Source organism: Paramacrobiotus metropolitanus, unplaced genomic scaffold (genome assembly GCF_019649055.1).
Source record: "Paramacrobiotus metropolitanus isolate TYO unplaced genomic scaffold, Prichtersi_v1.0 Parri_scaffold0000164, whole genome shotgun sequence".
In the NCBI taxonomy this organism is placed as follows: Eukaryota; Metazoa; Tardigrada; class Eutardigrada; order Parachela; family Macrobiotidae; genus Paramacrobiotus; species Paramacrobiotus metropolitanus.
The window spans coordinates 18,784-38,948 of record NW_026570384.1 but is presented as its reverse complement, the minus strand read 5'-3'; the positions used below and the strand labels follow the sequence as shown (position 1 = coordinate 38,948).

The 20,165-nt window shown below is 42.1% G+C and overlaps 3 protein-coding genes and 1 long non-coding RNA gene across 12 annotated transcripts; 2 read left to right on the top strand and 2 right to left on the bottom strand.

Moving 5' to 3' along the window:
- Positions 1-16: 16 nt before the first annotated feature.
- Positions 17-6,269, top strand: LOC129600094 (uncharacterized). Of its 3 annotated transcripts, none has more exons than XM_055498489.1 (12): positions 17-186; positions 602-1,968; positions 2,037-2,260; positions 2,362-2,582; positions 2,797-2,988; positions 3,091-3,171; positions 3,232-3,279; positions 3,346-3,462; positions 3,585-3,836; positions 4,020-4,224; positions 4,325-4,572; positions 4,750-6,269. In XM_055498489.1, exons 3-12 carry the CDS (start codon positions 2,122-2,124, stop codon positions 5,203-5,205), a joined length of 1,959 nt encoding a protein of 652 aa, XP_055354464.1. In that variant the 5' UTR covers positions 17-186; positions 602-1,968; positions 2,037-2,121; the 3' UTR covers positions 5,206-6,269. The 3 variants fall into 3 exon arrangements, with proteins under 3 accessions (XP_055354464.1, XP_055354461.1, XP_055354463.1); XM_055498486.1 differs by having other exon boundaries at positions 4,325-4,680; positions 4,750-6,262; XM_055498488.1 differs by lacking the exons at positions 17-186; positions 602-1,968 and having other exon boundaries at positions 2,128-2,260; positions 2,349-2,582; positions 4,325-4,680; positions 4,750-6,260.
- Positions 6,164-15,516, bottom strand: LOC129600097 (uncharacterized). Of its 5 annotated transcripts, none has more exons than XM_055498497.1 (7): positions 15,454-15,516; positions 11,990-12,109; positions 10,075-10,349; positions 8,768-9,058; positions 8,357-8,524; positions 7,079-8,068; positions 6,164-6,639 (listed from the first exon to the last, which is right to left on the bottom strand). In XM_055498497.1, exons 2-7 carry the CDS (start codon positions 12,074-12,076, stop codon positions 6,420-6,422), a joined length of 2,031 nt encoding a protein of 676 aa, XP_055354472.1. In that variant the 5' UTR covers positions 12,077-12,109; positions 15,454-15,516; the 3' UTR covers positions 6,164-6,419. The 5 variants fall into 5 exon arrangements, with proteins under 5 accessions (XP_055354472.1, XP_055354468.1, XP_055354469.1 ...); XM_055498493.1 differs by having other exon boundaries at positions 7,079-8,071; positions 15,454-15,509; XM_055498494.1 differs by lacking the exon at positions 15,454-15,516 and adding an exon at positions 13,360-13,405 and having other exon boundaries at positions 7,079-8,071; positions 11,990-12,799.
- LOC129600099 (6-phosphogluconate dehydrogenase, decarboxylating-like) lies at positions 14,044-18,837 on the top strand. The gene is made up of 13 exons (XM_055498498.1): positions 14,044-14,223; positions 14,390-14,465; positions 14,998-15,129; positions 15,519-15,585; positions 15,839-15,954; positions 16,023-16,072; positions 16,518-16,719; positions 16,992-17,117; positions 17,326-17,517; positions 17,783-17,916; positions 17,975-18,074; positions 18,279-18,401; positions 18,457-18,837. Exons 1-13 carry the CDS (start codon positions 14,204-14,206, stop codon positions 18,574-18,576), a joined length of 1,458 nt encoding a protein of 485 aa, XP_055354473.1. The 5' UTR covers positions 14,044-14,203; the 3' UTR covers positions 18,577-18,837.
- Positions 18,083-20,127, bottom strand: LOC129600101 (uncharacterized). 3 transcript variants are annotated; one of them, XR_008692018.1, is made up of 3 exons: positions 20,034-20,127; positions 19,610-19,927; positions 18,083-18,862 (listed from the first exon to the last, which is right to left on the bottom strand). It is a non-coding gene; the product is annotated as an uncharacterized LOC129600101 (long non-coding RNA). The 3 variants fall into 3 exon arrangements; XR_008692017.1 differs by lacking the exon at positions 18,083-18,862 and adding an exon at positions 19,141-19,239; XR_008692019.1 differs by lacking the exon at positions 18,083-18,862 and adding an exon at positions 19,194-19,317.
- Positions 20,128-20,165: the final 38 nt, after the last annotated feature.

The following is a 20,165-nucleotide window of genomic DNA, read 5'->3' as shown; positions in this document are numbered from 1 at the left end:
GTAATAAAAAGAGCTACCGCACAAAAATTTTCACAAACAGCACCATTATTAAGCCAAGCACAAGGATATTAATTTGCAACCGAGATTCCACAGTTCATATTTTCCTCTAAGCTGTGTTGCGTTGAAATTGGAGCCATGGACGTTCTGCGATTGTTACTCTTTGTGATTGTCGGCATATGTGCTATGGTAAGACCGTGTACGTAAACGAAAGACTACAGATAATTTGCAGACATGTTACAGCCAGCATATCGGCACATACAGATGTTTACATAAGAACTTCTGTTTACTGATTTTATCAAAACAGCAAAACGTTCAGTTTATGTCTTCATGCCACTTGGTCTTAAATTTGCATAAGGAAAATTTCGTAACTGTACTAACCGTAATAAAGCACCTATGCCCAGTATACAATCGTTGGCATGAGGCATATTGATGAAATTACTCATAGGTCAGAGCCGTAAAGATGCATGGAACAAATGTGCCATGGTGACGAAAGCGTACTACATAAGTATTTGATGCGGTAATGGTAAAACTCCAGGCTCTAGGGAAAGACACAAGCACACTCTTTTGTAAGTCACTAACACTGTTCCATGTGACCTTTCAGCTGATACCCGCGCAAGCCAGGGTATGCTCAAATCAAAACGGAGGCTGTGACGTGAAGAAATGTTGCCCGAAGTGGAAGTGCGGTGATGATAAAAAGTGCCATTAACAAGTATACTGAGGCGCCGCGAGCTTCCTTATTACATGTACAGCTGAATGTTGCAGTTGCAACGGTTAGCGTGCAAAATTGATTGTGCACGCCTCTGTAATCGATCCTGTAGCTTATTCCACTGCTGTTTACTTTAACTGCCTTGCTACAAATTGTATCTCTTCCAAAGAATTCCTTCCAGTTGCCAAGTCTGAGGTTTAGAACCGATATCTACCCGTACGTAATTTTTAGTTGTTTCTCACAATCAGCTTCTGTAATTCTGAGTAAATCGTTTGCGGCTGCTGGGTGTGTGTCTAGACTCTAGATCGCTAAATGAACCCGTTTAACAAAATCCTTTATAAGCTCGCTATCTACGTAAATTGAACAGGCAGCAATTTTGGAAGTCTGATTGGCAAAACTTTGCTACTGTAATACGAAGTACTAGTATTAGGGCGTTTAAGATATTGTATGTAAAGTGTAGCTGTAGCACATAACATATGTACGCATACTGTAGGTGCAGCGATTTTTAAATTGATATATTAACTGGATAACACAAGCCGACTCACACATTCCATCCGGTTGTTCAAGGCACAGCTTCCGCTGCATTACCGAGTGCTCTATGCATCCTAGCTAAAAATAAAGTTGTCCTATGATTGATGGGGAAACAGCGCAGAATCTACTGCAGTTATTGACTAAGATTCCTTTGGCACGTGCTGAAAATCTCCTTAATAAAAGTGTTGTTATCACTGTGTATCTTTTCAGTTTGATAAGAGAAATAAACGCATGAGGCGGCTACACTTCGTAGCTAGCGTATTTACCAGGTTAATACAGAATACATTTTGTGAAATAACTAGAACCTGTTTTGCGACACTTTTGAAGACTGAACCGGTTTTATTCTCATATACTTGTGTCTTGCGCCATACCATGGATTCATGATTACTATGTTTTACTGCGGTACATCGTTCGTATGGCTTGCAAAGTGAAGTTGTGCGGTAATGGTTTAACTAAGTACTGTAATGAGATTTTGATTTATACAAGTTTTCTCCGAAGTCCTGGTCATCGTCACAATGATTCCAGTGGACCTCACCAGCGTTCGAGAATCCCTGCAGACGGCAAGCCTGCGATCTAGCTCCACGGAATTACGAGCTGGTGTCGATGTCATTACATCCGAGGTGTCTTTAAAATGCAGCCGAATGTGCACAGCATCGCATCGACGCCGAGTACTGCAGATGTTTGCTCTTCTCTTAGCCATTCCGCTACTTGGAATCGGAATACGAATTGATGTAATTGACGTTGCTGACCCAGGAATGTGTAGCAAAGGAGCTTAACGGCGTTTTGTTGTTGATTACAGAAATCTGTGAAACATTTTAAAGCCCTGGTGGAAATGTTGGCAGTTAAAACTGGCATTGGCAGTATTGATATCGGTTTGCTAGGGAATGTTTCGTCATTACGGCTCTGATGAAAACGGCGGGAACCGCCGCTATACTTTGTGTGCTCACATATGTCTGCTTAAAGACTCTTCGAGTATTTATGAAATCTTGCAAGCGATCTCTGAAAAAAGCTTGGCACATTTTGGTAAGTACGTACATTACGTATTATCATTAATTATACCACACTTCTCAAATGTTTAATTTGACGTTGATAACAAACCCTATAAAAGCAGTTTCTGATTGGAGTGACGTTCATCCTTGTTGTGGAAATTGCTGTCGTGGCGCTCATTATAAGGAAAACCGCCGATTCGGTGTACATTGAGAATCTGGAAGAATCGGCGAGGCACTATAGTACTGTGGAGACATCGCTTAATGCAGATGGATCTCTTAAGATCGCCTCCATGAACCACACAGGAATCCGTGAAAACGTCGTCGATACCACCATTGTCAACGCTCTGCAACTTTACGTAAATACAACTTTGCCGGTGTATTACGAATAACTTCTGTTCTATGCAGACATATGTTACTAATCGTATCACAAATTAACTGCAAAAGAAAATAGCACAATTATTTTCGATTATGTAACCGGTTTAGTTAAATGCTGATTTTACAAGTTAACGCTTTGCATGTGCAGCACATCATTAAAACAAATCCTATGTTATAAAGGATCTTTGCTTGCAGTTGGGTTGTTGTGGCACACATACAGGGCACAGTGATTTCGACGAAACACCGTATCATTCCGAGAGGTTCCCCGTCTTGCCACCACCAGTCTTCTGTTGTAAATTCAACAACACGCTGCGCCTGAAATTGCAGAATCGCAACTGCTTTTCTGGTTATGGACGCTACAATGCTGAAATGTCCAATTTCCAAAGCGTACGGACGGAATCATTTCACATAATTGTCGGATTTTGCATAACTAACGAGCACTTAGGTCAGTTAGGTGTATGTGTTTTGATTCATTGACCGTTTTGTCAGGGCTGCGTTCCCGCTGTGATCGAGCTCGTAAAACAAATTCGTTGGATCCCTTATTTTGTTATCGCCACTATCGTTTCCCAGGTATGAGAAGCTTCGTTGCACAATCAAAATAACGAGATATCAAATAAACTGGTTTTATAGGTTCTTCTGACGCTTTTTCTTGGAAGAACGTACTGGCAACTGGAAACGGTAAGGCGCCTAGAAGTATACAACTGCAAAGCCAAATAAGAGAAAAATTTTCATAAATATTTGCAGCGATGGACTAAATCAAAACAAGTGGTAGAATTAGTCAGAGCGGAGCTGGAAGAGCAGACTCTCCACTCCCGAGAGGCTCGAGAAAAACTGGGAGAAGTTTTGGCTAACCGGTGCGAAGTAGGTCTTCCTCCGGGCCGAATATAGAGTTATACATAATATGGCTTGACAGCCATGCCACTTGCACTATGTGTCATGCGCGGTGATTGGTTTTACATTGTTAATCATAAGCTTTCCATCAGCACGCAAGCCGACATACGGAGCATATCGAAGAAGCTCTACGAGAGAAGCATCCACGTAAGCTTCAACAAGAAATTCGTAAGGTATCCACGGAGGTCATCAGTATTATCCACTATATGGACGCCATGCTGCAGCACGGATTGTGCAGTTTGACAAGTTGCACCGCGCGATCCAAATCGGGAAATGACGAGCGTCACGCCCAAAAATTGAAGGAAATTCAAAAGTTTCTAACGGATGAAACTCAAAGCGCTCAGGTGTACTGTCGTAGGAACTTACAATAGCAACCAGAGGTGACGTAAACCTCGCACGATCGTACAAACCGGCATCTGGGTTTGAATGCGAGCCATAATATTGTATAGTAATATTGTATTCATCCAGCTTAGCCCAATCATTATTTTTAACTGGCCGTTGTAATTCGTTGCGGTTGGATTTTGTAGACCGAATCGCCGATATCAACGGAACTCGAAAGTTATTGGCTACAGCTATACGAATGCTGCCACGCAGCGGCATTTGAAGCTACGACACTGCCCCGCTGTAATGACCTTTTGGAGTATATGCGGAGCCTCCTCATCCTGAAAAGACCATCTACATTGAAACTGAACTCTTTCAAAGAAAGCCTGCTGAAAATCGCAAAAGAAATGGGTTAGCAGTCGCCAGTATATATAGCTCAAGATTTACAAAACTACCGTAGGAAGCGGTTTTCATTCAACTGATCGTAAGTAATTGATTTCCTGTTTTATAGAACAAGATATCGGAAACTCCGCAGTATCAGACGACGAGGCAACATATGGGAGAGAGTTTAGCAAAGTCAGAGAGCGTCTCGTTGAAGTTACTTTGAGTTTGCTGAACTCCACCGATGCACTTGCCAGCCGTACGACGAATCTTGAGTCGCCTGTGTGGAATACGTTTCGCGATAATAAGACTGAAGTCCTCAAACTGTTACGCATAATACGGAATTCTTGTCAACGTGACGGTGTTGGAGCCAACGATGTCAGTCAAATGATTGAGCGCACGGAGTCACTCATAAACAAACGAAACAGATTCCTCAAGCCACAGTTTATTGTGCCAAATTACGAATTTAACAACGGCTTTAAGGAGGTGCTTCTTTTAAGGGGTAAAGTTTCTACCGTACGTTGTCTAATACTTACTACGTCGTCGTACTTTCAGATTACCAAAGCTGCCGAAATTTTCAGCAACCTTTCTAGTGAACTCAATCCACCTGCCCAACACAACCATCTAATACACTTATATGCGGGATGTCAGTTGTTGGCATTGGAAGCACAAATCCGCCGCGAGAAATCGAATATTCTCCAGCGCTATAACATTTTTATGCGCCGAAATCGGCGCTGGGTGCAACTAGAACTTGTGGTTCCACACGTCGTGAATTTGCTCATTTGTTATTCAAAACTTGCTCAAGGTAGAAGTGACGCAGAGTTTCGTCAGGAGTTGGTGGAAAATGCCAAATTTGTTTTGAAATCTCTGGAAATCAGCGCGGGAAAACTTGACGATGATCATAGTGCCATAGAGGAGCATGCAACCAGCATTCGCCTGCTATCGCGACATGCAGAAGACTACGCTAGAGTTGACGCGAATAATACACGCTTGCAAGAAGAAACCGTTTAAGCATGACAAAGATCGGGTTTTGCTTATTTTAGTACTCACTCTTTTATAAATGTTGTTGTAGACCGGTGACAGTTGTTGTCGTAAAGGTGAGTTTGCTTGCAATCGATTAAATTATATTGCAATAACTGCATTAGCAAATTATATTATTTGAAATTTAACCGGAGCAGTATTTTCGTAGTGGTAGTAATGTACAAGTACTTAAGCAGAAGATGACCACCTCGTTCTTAATCTTTCATTACTTTTCCCTCGGGTTTACTACTTGTACCAGCTACTCATGCTAGGATAGGTTTACAATACTGCTTACATATGCTAGTGCAAAACTGTTTTAATGTTACTAGTTACTTAATTTTTGCTCATCGGATAGTTCTCTTGTTGGAAGATTTGCCAAACAGTTCATATGGACTTCAGTATGGATAAAGTATAAACAATGACTATCTAACGGTGCAGTGGGCATCGAGGCAAGTTGACCTCAGGCAACAGTTTCAAGTTAAGGCAACATATTACGGGCGGGGATGCAGAATGATGCAAATGCCTGCGTCAGTTGGTACTAACCTTTCGATTCAGAGCGGTGGCAGAGCGTAAACTGACCACAATGAATAAGACTGGTTGAAATTCTAGAGCATGGTTACTTTGACGAGTGAACTAATTCAGTCAACGTGTCTCATCGCGATTTGTGAATTACTTATTTGAAGGGAGAACGTGGACTAGATCTTTCGCATGGAGGCATAGCAGTGGAAGAATATGTCATCATCCAAGATACCTTGCCTTGGATGATGACAATCCAAGGTGATGATTACGTTGGCAGTGCTCGTTGTCTTCGTCCGTATTGATTGTGCTGCTGTTATTTTGGCCGTCTTCGTTTTTGTCGGATTTGTGTTATCTCATTTTCTGTATAGTTAGAAACCGCATTTTTTAGCTTGCAACAGTGCGTAACTGCAACAGTTGTGCATCGAATGAGGAAATTTTCAGTTTTATTGAACAAAGCGGCTTTACTGAACCTTGAGGTTATCGATTATCGAAAAAACTGTTAGAACGAACTGAATAAACCGATGTATATCTTCAAGCGTAAACACCGATAACATGCACCAAACCACAAACCCGCACAAAAATGAAAGCCCTTCTTTTCTATTTCAGAACCGATAAATTAGCATTGTACTACCAATAAGCCAATAATGAAACTAGCCCGTGATATAAACTCAAAAACGTAACAGCGATTAAACTTGCTGCTGAATCCTCTCCTCCCACTGTGCCACTAGGGCGGTCCGTCGGCGCGCTGGTTTCTCCCGTCCACTGTCCTCAGACTGCGGGTTATCACTGGCACTGGACGACTGATGCGTCAGTTCGTTTTTAATGACTTGAACGTTCCGAAATGACCCGTTTTGATCGTCTGCATTTGCGTTGATAACGGATAGCCCGAGAGTTGTGCGTACACGCCTACAGAACATATTCAAAATCAGCAAAAAAGCGTGAAAACGTTAATCCTAATGCGCCGACGAAGCACCCCACAAGTCGCGAATTTCGGATAAGTATGAATTTTACGAAAGAATGTTCATTTATCCCAGAATAATTTTTGTTTACACGATTTATTACCCATGCCGATGCCCTGCATTACCCGTTTTGATTACCCATTTTGATTAAAAAAAAGTAATATACGTATGTGCAGATAGTGGAATCGCTGGGGTGTAAGGGTAAACTTTGCAATGTGGATTACACTGCAAACTGTCAGTATGTAGAAGGCTAGAAGTGGACTTAATGCTGCGGCAAAATACAGAGCAGATGTTGGCTCTTATTACGCCTACTCATTCGTACAAGCCGGTGCGGCTGCCGAGGTATTATAACCTTTGAGACATGGTGCATGATCTGACGGTCTGACCTTAGCTCCTGTTCGCGTTCTTCCATCTCGCGCATCTCATCCGAGATCTTCTTCTCCGTCGTCTTGTACACAGTCTTCTTGGTCATCACCGTTTCCTCAGGGATCTTGGCGCGTACTGCCGAGTAATCGACATACGCATCCCCCTTGCTGCTACCGAAATACTCCCCTGTATGATCCCCATTAAACATCCTCTCCCGTGCGCCCTTTCCTTTGGCCCCACCCATCAACCGCTCCATACTCACTGGCACCTTCATGTTGCTGATGGTGCCGCTCTTCATCAACCACAGCTGATTCTTGCTCTTCTGCAGTTCTAGCGTGTTGAATTCCGCGTCACTGGCACATGTTGGGGAGGTGGGGTTACTGGCCATTCCGGAATCATCGCTAGGAGAGGCATTGCTGGGGAGGATCATACTGACCGGGCGCTCCTTGCGTCCTCCGGGTCTTGCAAATCGATTGTAATTCTCCTGGAGCCGGTTATCATTTTTAACATACTTTTGCTCGGGTACATCGTTCTGCAATTCATTGCGAAAACGCATAACCGGCGCCAGTACCGGTGCCGGACTGTCCGCTTTCTTCGAGTTCTGCTCAAAAAACGCCTTATGCTTGAGGATGTTGCCACGCGGAAGGGTGCTGTTATCGGAGCCGGGTTCGGGTGTACTGCAAAAGGATTCCATTGAAGCGGGTGTCGGTGATGGCTCCGTCTCAATAACGGACGTTGTGCCGTTGCTTAGAATGTCGGCGACATCGGCGTGTTCGTCGGAGATGGATTTTACGCGGCCGTCGCGACGCAGGTCCAGTTCGCGGCGTTTCTGTTCTTCAATTTCCTGCTGGAGACGTATAGTGGCCAGACGGCGCTGAGTGTCGCCATCGATGTCCGATATGCCGGATGACGACGTCGCTGATGTCGTGCGGGAGGTGGCGGATTTGTCCGTGTACAGGTTATGTATAAACTTGGTGTTGGCGGGTGGTTCATCAAAAGTAGCGTCCACTCTGCTGCAAGCAACATCACTGTAACATCATCGTCATGTAAGATGCTTCTATTGCGACCTGACAGTCAATAAAATTGCGTATTTGTAACTCATCATTAAGACTTAATTTCTTTTTGGATATAATAGTTTATTAATTAAGTTTATCAAAAACATATTCTACGTCATAATCTTGTGACCGCTTTTCCATTCAAAATATACTTTTTAAAACAGACAGAACATACAGGTTAAAAGTAATCAACAGTGTAAGTGTAGTAGGTGTGGCGGGTCACAAACGAAGGGATGTGCCTACTTTTGCATAAATAATTCATTTCGTTTTGGCCGCTGGCGAGTTTCAAAGGGTTTCAATTGTGATTTATCCGGAAGCATCCATCCTTTCTCCCGGCGCAGCTCCTCCTCCCTTTCCCTGGACAGTCGAATCTCACGCTCAATGGGCGTCTCGCTTGACTGCTCGGTCTGCCTGTAGCAAACACAAATTGGTAGTTGGTACCTTGCTTATCGTTAGTAGCAATTAACAGATTACCCCTACACACTGTCAACGATCACCGACTGCACTACGCAACCAGGTTAAGTAGGCGCCATTGTCCCTCTCCTGGCCGTTCAATTACGCCATTCTGCCCCTGAACCTTGACACCTTTCAGGCAAATTACCTCCTCCGTCGGGGTTTGTTTAACCGTTACCGTTGCAGTACAAACAACCTTACCTTGACAGATCACAATCCTCATTGACAGCAGCCGACCGTTGCTGCTGTTGCTGATGCTGCAGTCGTTCCTGGCTGCAGCGACGCAGTGTCGGCGTCGGTTGAACGGCACTGATTGGCGGAGCGGGATGGAGGTCCGCCTCCTCCGGTGACTGGCCGGCGCCGCACCCCGGGTTGAGCGGCTCGGTGTCGTCAATGTTGACCAGTGACCATGCACCAGTGTGTGATCCGTTTGACCCAGACTGCAGTGACAGGACGGACTCGGGTGAACTGCTGCGCACTGACACACTGCAACTGCACAGCAACATTACATTACTACGAGTAGTACTTCTTTACTGTGAATTGTGTGACTGGCAGATGTCAACCGCTGACCGTTAGACAGGAAACGGACACTTAAAATTAGAATGCGGGACAAAAATGACACAACGGATGCTAAAGAGAAATACACGCTGCCACTCATAATTCTTTGTCATGCAGCGTTCAAAACTTCAGACTGGTCAATTGGCACAACGAAAATGATTAATGCAGTACGGTAGGTTAGAGTACAGTACTTTCTCTGATCAAAAAGCACTCAGAAACTGACAACGGGAAAGACCGCCACATTATTGATATAATATTATTTCCGCCACTGTCACATACAATTATACGATACAGTGTTATACAGCTACAGCTGAGAAACTCCCATTTTTAATATGAAATTTACTATAACTTATTTTACGATGTCATAATATAAAAAACAAATACTGGTTAGAAAGCATGTTATCTACTGATCTTGAGAAATCACAGAAAAGCAGATTTTGTTGCACGCTTTTTTGTTTTTAATATAACGGCTAATCTTTTAAATTTCACTGCAGTACATACGTATTATGTACTGGAGTGAAATTTAGAAGATTGAGCCGTTAATATGGTCAGCTGAACGGCATCGAACGTAACCACCTGCCCAGAGGTGTGCAAACTGTGCATTAATCCCGGGCTACCAAAATCATTAATTTCGCGGAAATACATTAATTTTCCTTCGTTTTAAGAACATTCTTCCCGGGCAGCTGGGCAAGTAACAATTTTTTCGGTTATGTAAAGTAATAATTATTAACAGGTTGTTAGGTTGTTGCAAGGGTTCTTTCTAAGCGTTTTACACAGAACAACGTTTGGTGATTGTTGGAAAATTTACGCGAACAAGTACTTATACTGTACTCAATCGTCATAAGCATGTGTTTCTTTGGAAATATGAATAGAATGAATAAGTCGGTGTACGGTTGGTGGCTGTTGGCTGAAGTGATTAAGTACAAGAAAACAGTGTAGTGTGGTTGTACCTGCAGCTCTGGCCGCCGTCGCTGGAGCCGATCATATTGGAAACCGGCTCCAGATCGTGGTCGTCCTTGGAGCTGTTGTTGCTGGCGTAGCCGCTTGTATCCCCGTGCCCATCCAACATCAACATGCTAGGGTCGGTGTCCGTGCCGGTCATTTGCAAGGAGTCCGGCGAATGGGACAACACCAGCAGCTCCGAGGGTGGCGGTGTGCCAATTTCCGTGATGCGATTCGCTGGGATCATCATACCTTCGCTGGGCATTTTCAACGCCGATTTCAACTGTAATAATAGTACACTTTCCGAAAATTTTGCCGATTTTATAGGAACACTAACAATAAGGGCGCGTGGCGCCGGTTAATTGCGTTGATGGTAAACAATAACGCTTATTTTTCAAACATGACATGTTTGCAGTTTGCCGGTAGGATAGAGCGAAAACTCATATATGTAAAGTCTCCTGTTGTGCACCTGTGCCGATATGCGCCGTTGGAACCGTGTTGGCAACTTTGCATGCAGTTGCATTTGGACTATTTTATTGGATTGGAAAGTAATCGAAATCAGCATGTATGCACAGTAATCAGAAATTCTACCGGCTGCTACATATGTTTGCCTTCTGTGCTGATAAACTCCAATTGCAAATTACAATATCCTGTTACACTTTCACGCGCGCGCGCGGTGCGCTGCACCAGCGTCAATCAAATTCGATCCATTTAACGAACGAACTAGATAAAAGCCATAAAACTTTTTTTTTCAAAACTTCTTGTTCTCTTTTTATTGTTACTGTAATGTCGAAAAATGCAATACTATTAATTCTGTGGATTATATATTTAAACTTCACAAATTAAAAGCTCATCGTTTACTTTATGGTGTATAGCTAGCTATAGTGATACGCGGAGAGAAGTTGAGCGATGGTAATAAACCTTTTATTTACCACAGTTAAATTAGAACAACATGTTGTACATTCCTTTACCTTGAAAGGTGCGCATAATCATATTGACTTTACAGTTTGATATGCCATTTGATCTGACGATTGATCTACTTGTACATGCGGCCATCGTAACGACGACAGATCTCAAGGTCATCGATTGTCTTTCAAACTCCTAAGTAATGGGTGCGTTTTAAACGCAATAAGCCAGGTGGAAAGCTTTCAAATAGACCTTCCTGTTGGTTATTTAATGATTATCAGTCGACCTGACTAGAAAGGAAGATGTAAAGAGAAATCAGTTTGCAGGAACCTCGCATAAAAAGTAATGATAGCAGTATATATGTCATTACCTATATGATATTAGTCGTCTACATCTAACGATCAACAGCTACATTGGTTAACTTCTGAAAGATTACTTATTTTTGTATTGCTAGAAGAATTAACCGAATGCCTTCTGTATCATATCCTAAGAGGTTTCTAGCGGTACTTCAAGTATTAAGTTTGTTAAGAAAAATAATAATTACATAATTGTGATATCCAAATCATAAAATATTTTTAGCGCCTTTACAGCATTCACACTTAGCCAGAGAGACAGCAAAGGTTGCAGAATTCAAAAGATTTGTTAGATTATTGGAAAAACTTTATTTTGTGACTGCTGCATGAGACAGTTAGTTGTATTACGTACTGTACTGCACTTTTTATGTTGTTGCAGTTGTTGTTTTTATGTATGTTGTGCCATTTACCGTCCACACACTGCGCTGTAATGTGTACAATTATAAACGTTGAAATAATAAAGGCGTAGCACATCTGTAGCTGCGTTTAATCAAACTAACGTCAGAATACTGTATTTTGTACAGTAGAACATAATAATTATTTGGGCTTTAGTTACGAGGTCTCAAAATCTAAACATGGAAAGATTGCGGATATTCACTTATACCGTCATGCGCAGCCATTGCGCGCACCCTATGTATGTCAGCTATATGTAGCATTCGCTTACCTTCAGCTTCTGCACAGACTGTTCTTCCAGATGCTGACGGTACTTGGCCAGTTCCTCATCCGTGGGGAAATCATCCATTAAATCCATGATATCACTGGGAAACACTACCCACTAATCCAGCTAAATCCAATATCGTTCATTAAGCGTGATACAACAGTGTGAAAAACTCGAAAATGACTCCGCTTGACGCGGTGTTGTCCACGCGATGACCTTACCGCGGTGCCGCTACACTACACACTGATGCCGGTGCGTCGATCGCAGCCGAACGTCCCGGCTCATGTACCTCGTGTACAGCAGTGCACTGCACCTACCGGTCAGCGTCGTGGCCGCGCGTACAGCTCAAGTGTATTACATGAGAGGCAGCCTCATGCGCACAACACACACACATTCACTTCACTTCCGGTGCCGTTCTGCTCGACAGTATGCTGCCAACCAGTTTGCCCCGTTAGCCACGGCTGTCCGCATACGATTAGCTGGCCAATTACATGCAAATGAGCGAGGGCCACTGCGTGAATTAGCTCCCTCTAACTCGGCGCTGGTGAAGTTCAGAGCAGGAGATTATTAGTGCGTGTATTAGCACACCGGCGCTGTAACGTCGCTGTTGGGATTATCCTGCACTACAGGCCGGTTGCGCCGGCAGTAGCGCAGTAGTGTGGTAATGATGATGGAATGTATGCCACCACACAGCTTTCTTTCGGTTATGGATTTATGGATGCTGGCGACCTGCTCTCTTTAGTCAGTCGCGGTTGGTGCAATGAGCGGAGAGGTGTAGAGTGGTTCCAGCTGGCTGGTAATACCAGCTAACGTCAGCTGAAAATCGGCTTTGTTTGAATTGACAATGTAGTGATAAAACAGAACGTACTGAGGATTTTCAACACTGTTTTATTATATTTGTTCCGGTTTTAAATTTATGTTTTGCGTAATTCCAGCGCTGCACTCTTCGAATTCGACTTTCAAATCATGTTCTTAAATAGCTACATGCACTTTTAGCTAAATAAAAAAAGCTTTTTATAAAAAATTAGATCGCAGTAACAATTTGCTGAAATTATGACTTTTTAAAGTTGCAAATGAAAGCAGCTTAATTAGGTTTTTTCACAGACACACACTTTTTGTTGTTATTGTATTCCTAAAATTGCTGCGAACTAGGTGGCCTTTCTCTCATTCGTCAATATGCATGTACAGGCTGACATGCATAAAACGGCAATAAACAATAAACAAGCAACGCTACGCCAAATGTGTTTACGTGTAATAATGATTAACTTTTACTTTTCAGCTAAGAAACGGTTTTTTCCATATTGTTACGATAGGTGTGCTAATACGAGTAAGTAATTGCCAATTTGTGACGATTCAAGCGCATAAATGTTGCGCACCGATTGCTGCAGTGGCGAGGGCATATATGTGGCCGGGCGGCAGCTTGTTTCTTGAATTTCTACGAAGTGGACATTGCATCATTTGGTGCGTGACCGGTAATAAATCCACTTAACACTGTTAGAGCGTAACCAAAATTAATGAATAGATCGACTGCCGGGCAGTACCGGCCGTTGGTTAATCTCCTAACTGTCCATTTCCGTTCGTAATTACCTATTCAAAGGAAAAATTATTATTACAGAGCCCTTAAACCTGTATCGCAAAAGTGAAACGGTGAGCGACTGACAGGTGAGCGGAAAGAGCTTCATGTGGAAAGCCACAGTACGAGCACATAAAGAGCAGAGTACAGTACAATGCACTGATAGTAAGTACACTGTACTGTTGTACTCACCATCAGTACAGTACTTTAAATACAGATCTGTACTTTTAATACAGATCTGTATTAAAAGTACTGTACTGATGGTGAGTACAACTATGTACGTACAAGAAAATCTAGATTTTCCTTGTACGTACAAAGTATATAAGAAAGAAAAGTACGTACTGTACTTTAAACTTACGGTTTTAACTGTGGGCACTGTGAAGTGTGAACCCCCTGAGCCGTGCTCGCTACACAGGTTTCACTCGATCGCACCTCATCTCGGCACGCGCTGCAAAATCATGCGGGTCTAGCTTTCGCGTGATTCAGCACTAATCCAGGCTGCAAAACCAGTTGCAGTACTTTCGCGAAGGCGCACCGGATTAGCATTTCCTACTTTCTTCGCATTTCCAGCTCCTTCTTCGCCATTTGCACTTTGATTTGCGTTCCCCTTTTATTTCTTTTTCTCCAGAACCAGCATCCAGTCCAAAATGGTGATCGGTGAAGCAGTGTAAGTTTATTATTGTACGCGAGATTCTTCTCGCTCTCGGTTAGTGGTGTGTTCCGTGTTCGTTTTTCACCGGACCGACACTTCTTAATTACTAAGGCAAATGCGTATTTATTCGGTATATTTCGTTTAAAAGGAAGAAGCTCAAAATTAATAATGATATTTTCAGCGGGGATATCGGAGTGATCGGCTTGGCCGTGATGGGACAGAATCTTATCCTGAATATGAACGACCATGGCTTCACGGTACGTTGCTAAACTATGTTTACACTTTTTGACTTTTATTTCATGCGGGCTGCGTTTATACAGTTGTTGTATTTTGCAGTGTTTCTAGCAATATTTATGCAACTATGAAGATAGTTTTGAGTTGTTACTGAAACATCATTTTCCTAGCATTTTGTGATGTTTATTCTGTAGACGCAAATTTACTGTAAAAAGTTAAATACGGCGCAAATGGTGTTAATATGCACTTACGAAAGCGCTCGCTCCAGATAGTACAGGGAATTACATTTTAGCCGATGTATGTTATTAGTCGGTATGTTGTTTTCGATTCCGTTCGTTGACTGTTTTCAACCTTTAATGGCTAACCGACCCAGACGGATGACAGGCCCCTGGATGCTCCCGTTTTTTTCTGAGAATTTTAATTATGGTTTTTATGTTGAATGAATCGATTACGTTTGCATTGTTGGATTCTGTTGGAGTCGGTGGTTGTATTGATCGCCCTATAAATAAAATTGTTGGTAACTTCACGTCTGTATGTTAATGTTGCTATTTTTAGGTGGTGGCCTTCAACCGCACCGTCTCAAAAGTCGATGAATTCCTGCAGAATGAAGCCAAAGGCACCAAGGTCATCGGTGCGCATTCCATTGAAGAGCTGGCAGCCAAGTTGAAGAAGCCGCGCCGCATCATGGTACACAAATTCGTATTTATTGATGGAAAATAGTAACATGAATAGCTTTGCATTAATCAGCATAATTTAGAATAAACTGTCACGGTAAATGAAATTATAGAGCTGGTAAAGATAACAGACTTTAAGGACAGTTCTTACAGGCATTTGTAATAATATCGTATCGGAGTTTCTGACCGATACCGTTATGGGCGGACGGTTCTTACGGTTAGGGAGTATAAGTACGAGAATACAGCAATCAAAAGTGCGGTGGTCTCATAACTCTCATTTGTCTGTGCTGCTTACGTACGAATTGTCGGTGTCAGCACTTTCCATTCATGTACTTACTTATTATCCGTGCGGAAAAGTTTTGAATGAAGATTGATAGATTGATATTCTTTGGTTTGCTTTAGCTGATGGTCAAGGCTGGATCAGCCGTGGATGATTTCATCAACCTGTTGCTGCCGCATTTGGAAAAGGGTACGTTTTTACACTCTTCAGTCGTAGTAATTATGGACTCGAAAAGTTTTATGAAACATAAATTTACAAGAGTTACAATAATATTTACAAGAATCAAGAAAATACATGGTACAGGTGATGCAAATTAATAGTAATGGGTTGCATCTAATTTGATCACGAGGTCACGATGCGTAAAATCGACTGCGAAAATCGCTACGATTACTTTGTTGCAGATCATATGTTTGGTTTTTTGTTTATGGTTGATTTGATTCAGGTGACATTATTATCGATGGTGGTAATTCTGAATATCTGGACAGTCGTCGACGTACCAAGGATTTGGAGAGCAAGGGATTTCTGTTTGTGGGATCCGGTGTTAGCGGTGGCGAAGAGGTAGGAAATACGCTTGCATCTTGCAATAATTCCATCGGAATAATAAACGTTTTTGCTTTATCCGTCAGGGAGCTCGTCATGGACCGTCCCTGATGCCTGGAGGCTCTGCTGCGGCGTGGTAAGCTGATGCCTAGTTAATTAGGGCTGTTGATGCCTAGTGGGCGTTTTCTGCTTCATTTATGCCGCACTTACAGCGTCAGTTTTAATGTTTTGTAGTTCTTGAATGAAACATCGGTAAGCAGATTTCTTAGTTATTTTGCGCAATTGAGAGCATGTTTGAAACTAAAAATGGTAATTATGGTAGAAACTGAATGAAATAGGTGTTTGAATAAGCTTTCAAAAGTGAATTAAAATAAGTTGATTTTAGTGATTATAAAATGTTTAATAGGCCTAACTAATAAGTACGAGTAATTTAGTCATGATTGAATCGCTTTTGATTTCGCTTTTGATGTGCATGCAAGCTGTGCACCAACTGAGCATCCAAAACACATCTTCGCAGATGTATTTTGGATTTATTAACCACTGTGATTGTTTGGTTTATCATAAATGGTCTATTTTTGCAGGCCAGCCATTAAGGACATCTTTCAGGGCATTGCCGCCAAAGTAGGCAACGAACCATGCTGCGACTGGGTGGGTGAGGATGGCGCCGGTCATTTCGTGAAGATGGTGCACAACGGAATCGAGTACGGAGACATGCAACTAATCGCTGAAGCCTATCACATCATGCGCGATGTCGTCGGCATGACCAATGACGAAATGAGCGAGGTAGTAAAAAATACTAAAAATTTGATAGTTGCAGATTGTGATTTGGCAATTTGAACTTGAAGTCCCATTCAGTTGCGCCTTCCGGTCTTTAACTTATGTTTCTTTATATAGAATTTGAAATGTATTAGATTAATTTTCTGGAAACTTCATTTTTTCGTTCTGCTGATGGAATTCATTTTCGGATTTAAATAACTGGATTCAAAAAAGCTGGCTTTGATTACCAGGGTAGAAAAAAATCATTTTTTATTGGCAAAAGCAAGTTTTTATTACAGGCTTTGGCTAAGTGGAATAAAGGATTTTTGGATTCTTTCTTGATTGAGATCACTAGCGATATTCTCAAGTACAAGGACGAGAAGGGCCAGCACCTCGTCGACAAGATCCGCGACGCTGCTGGGCAGGTGGGTCGTAAAATTCAGCTTGTTTTCAGATGTAATTATGTAATAAATTGCCTGGTCATTCGTTATGCACGCGAGATTGATATACTTTCTTTCTGTGAGGCTTTCCGCGAGGAAGCGCGGAGCATTCCCATTTGATTAATAGCTTGGTCTTAATTTTTTGTGAAATGATTTCCTTTTTTGTCATTAAATTTTTCTACGTGATTTACAGAAAGGAACTGGAAAGTGGACAACTATGGCAGCTTTGGAATACGGAATCCCTGTGACCCTGATCGGTGAAGCTGTTTTCGCTCGTTGTTTGTCTTCGCTGAAAGACGAGCGCGTCAATGCCAGCAAGCAACTGAAACGTCCCTCCCCGAAATTCACCGGTGACAGGCAGAAATTTATCGAACAAATCAGCTATGTAAGTCCTAATACAATCGAACTTTTACAAAGCAGATTTTAGGGTGTGAAAATGTCGGGTTATAATCATTCACCTCGACGACTGTTTCCTCCTTTTGCTCAGTTGTTTGCGCTTCTCCTTTTTCTCTACACCGTGTTCGTTCCTTAGTCCTCACTATTGTATTGGTGCTGCATGGCAGTTGTTACTTTTTTGGAATAATTTTTGCTAGGGCAGTTTTTTCTACATTACAGTACCCCTTTTTCATGGTGTTGTTTTCATTTGTTAGGCCCTGTACGCGTCGAAGATCATCTCGTACGCCCAAGGCTTCATGCTGTTCCGTGAGGCGGCTAAGCAGTTGAACTGGAAGCTGAACAACGGCGGAATTGCTCTGATGTGGCGTGGCGGCTGCATTATTCGCAGGTAAGTCAGGTTCGTAACGACATACAGTATAGGCTTTTGCAAATTTGGTATTATTTAGCGCCTTCTTGGGAGATATCAAAAAGGCCTTCGACAAAAACCCCGATCTGTCTAATTTGCTGCTGGATGATTTCTTCAAGAAGGCAATCAGCGACGCACAGGTACAACGAATTGACCGCACCTGCAGTTTCAGTGGTTTTTGAATGTTTTTGTGTATTTGTTGATACCATTGTTTTTTACGCTGAAACAGTTTTTGAATTGTTTTGGTAAATTCCAGAAAGTTAGAGAATTGTTTTAAAATAACGTCGTGATGGATCCGTTCGATAATCACAAGATTCACATTCAATTTCGGCGTCATTTTGCAGGATGGATGGCGCCAGGTGGTGTCGACCGCCGTCCTAAACGGTATTCCCGTCCCGGCCATGTCGTCGGCCCTGTCCTTCTACGATGGCTTCGCCTCGGCCACGCTGCCGGCCAATCTCATCCAGGTTAGAATCGGTATTTTAAGACCATTCCATTTTTTTAAAGCTTGTGCGTTTGCAGGCCCAGCGCGACTATTTCGGCGCCCACACCTACGAACTCATGGATGCACCTGGCAAGTTTGTCCATACCAACTGGACTGGCCGCGGTGGCACTACGTCCTCCTCCACCTACTCGGCTTAAATCCGCGCGCACACACCCTCAAGGCGGGTCATTCCTTTCGCAGCTGCATGACGATTAATTTGTTTATTTTGCGGGTTGGGTTTGCTTCGATGTCAGCTTTGCTTCATTTAGGTGCTTTCTTTACTGTCTAGATTATTTTAACTGGTATTAGAGTCGCTGATGTCATTAGTCCGGTTTTGATTACGGTGATTTGAAGAATTTTACATGTTGGAAGTGGTGGTGGGTTGCCATTTTAAATCGCAATAAAGGAAGCTTGTAGGATTGTGTGCTTACGGTTGACTTTGATCTACAACGTAACAATATTGCTAATTTGTTGTACGTGCGAGTATAATGAAATCAGGCTACAGTATTTAGTAATTTTTGTTTTTATTTAGAAAATTTCCGCTTCGTATATACAATGTGCTTATGTTTGCTGTAAACCGTACGCATTGCACATATATAGCCTGCATAAGTAAAATTTTAAAAAAGTAAGCAAAGCAAAGCAAAAAATAAGGTTTTAAAAAATTGAAAATTAAATTAAGAGATTTTAAAATTTCCTAAATCAAAATTATTTATAACTTAACTAAATTATCAGCCTTCTCGTGTAGTAGTATTGATGTCTGATGATAAAAGAAGACATACCAGGATTACCAGGTAAGGATTAACCCGCAATCGATGGGTATCCTTGTAGTTGCGATGAAACAAGGGAAAAGAATTTTTAAGATCTTTCAAGTACGTACAGTAGCTTCTGATCATTCATAACTAAAATATTTATCCACAGAACATACCTGCGAGTGGGAAACAATAATAAATATTGTTTCCCACTAACAGGTATTTTCTACGCCAATACTGTCGTAAAATGACAACAGAAATTGCCCTTTATACAAAGTAGTAACAAGCAAAACTTTGAGCGCGACCAAGTAAGAACTTCGTGATTTAATGAAACTCTTGAACCAGAAGAGATTTCTTCATCCTTTCAAAAACTAGCGAATGTTTTGCGATAATTCTGCGCAATACTAATTGGGCATTGCTAATGGTAAAATGTGTTACTTACTCGTACTCGCGGAAAACCCATGATCGCTTATGTCATGCAGGTGTTCGATGACAGCCTGGCCTTGGGAACGCGACGTGTGGTTTATAACGGCTCTAACTGTCGCATTTGATCAATCTTGTTGTAAATGCTGATGAAGGCGTCTCCCCTGAGATTTTCTCACGTATCGGTTTCACCTTGAGAAAGCTTCGCACTTGTCGGATATACCACAGAAGTTGCTTACAGGAAGTAAGTATTTACTGCAGACGATACTTCCAGTAAAGGTCACCGCAACAGCTCCGAAATCTACCTCACGACACGCATAATTTATCCATGTCGAGTCTGTCAAAATAAATATACGTTCCATAATCATCTTTACGTAATAGTATATTCAGTTGTTCTAAGTTCTAACCGTACATGCTCCTAAGATTATGCAGGCTGTGCTTACCATTAAGACAAGTCCCAAATAACCAAATAAATTTTGTTTGGCAAAGTAAGTAACAAACGTATAGTATTTATGGCATATGCCTATTTATTAACTATTAATGTGCTTATTTATATTTTATTGAAGGTTTGTTGC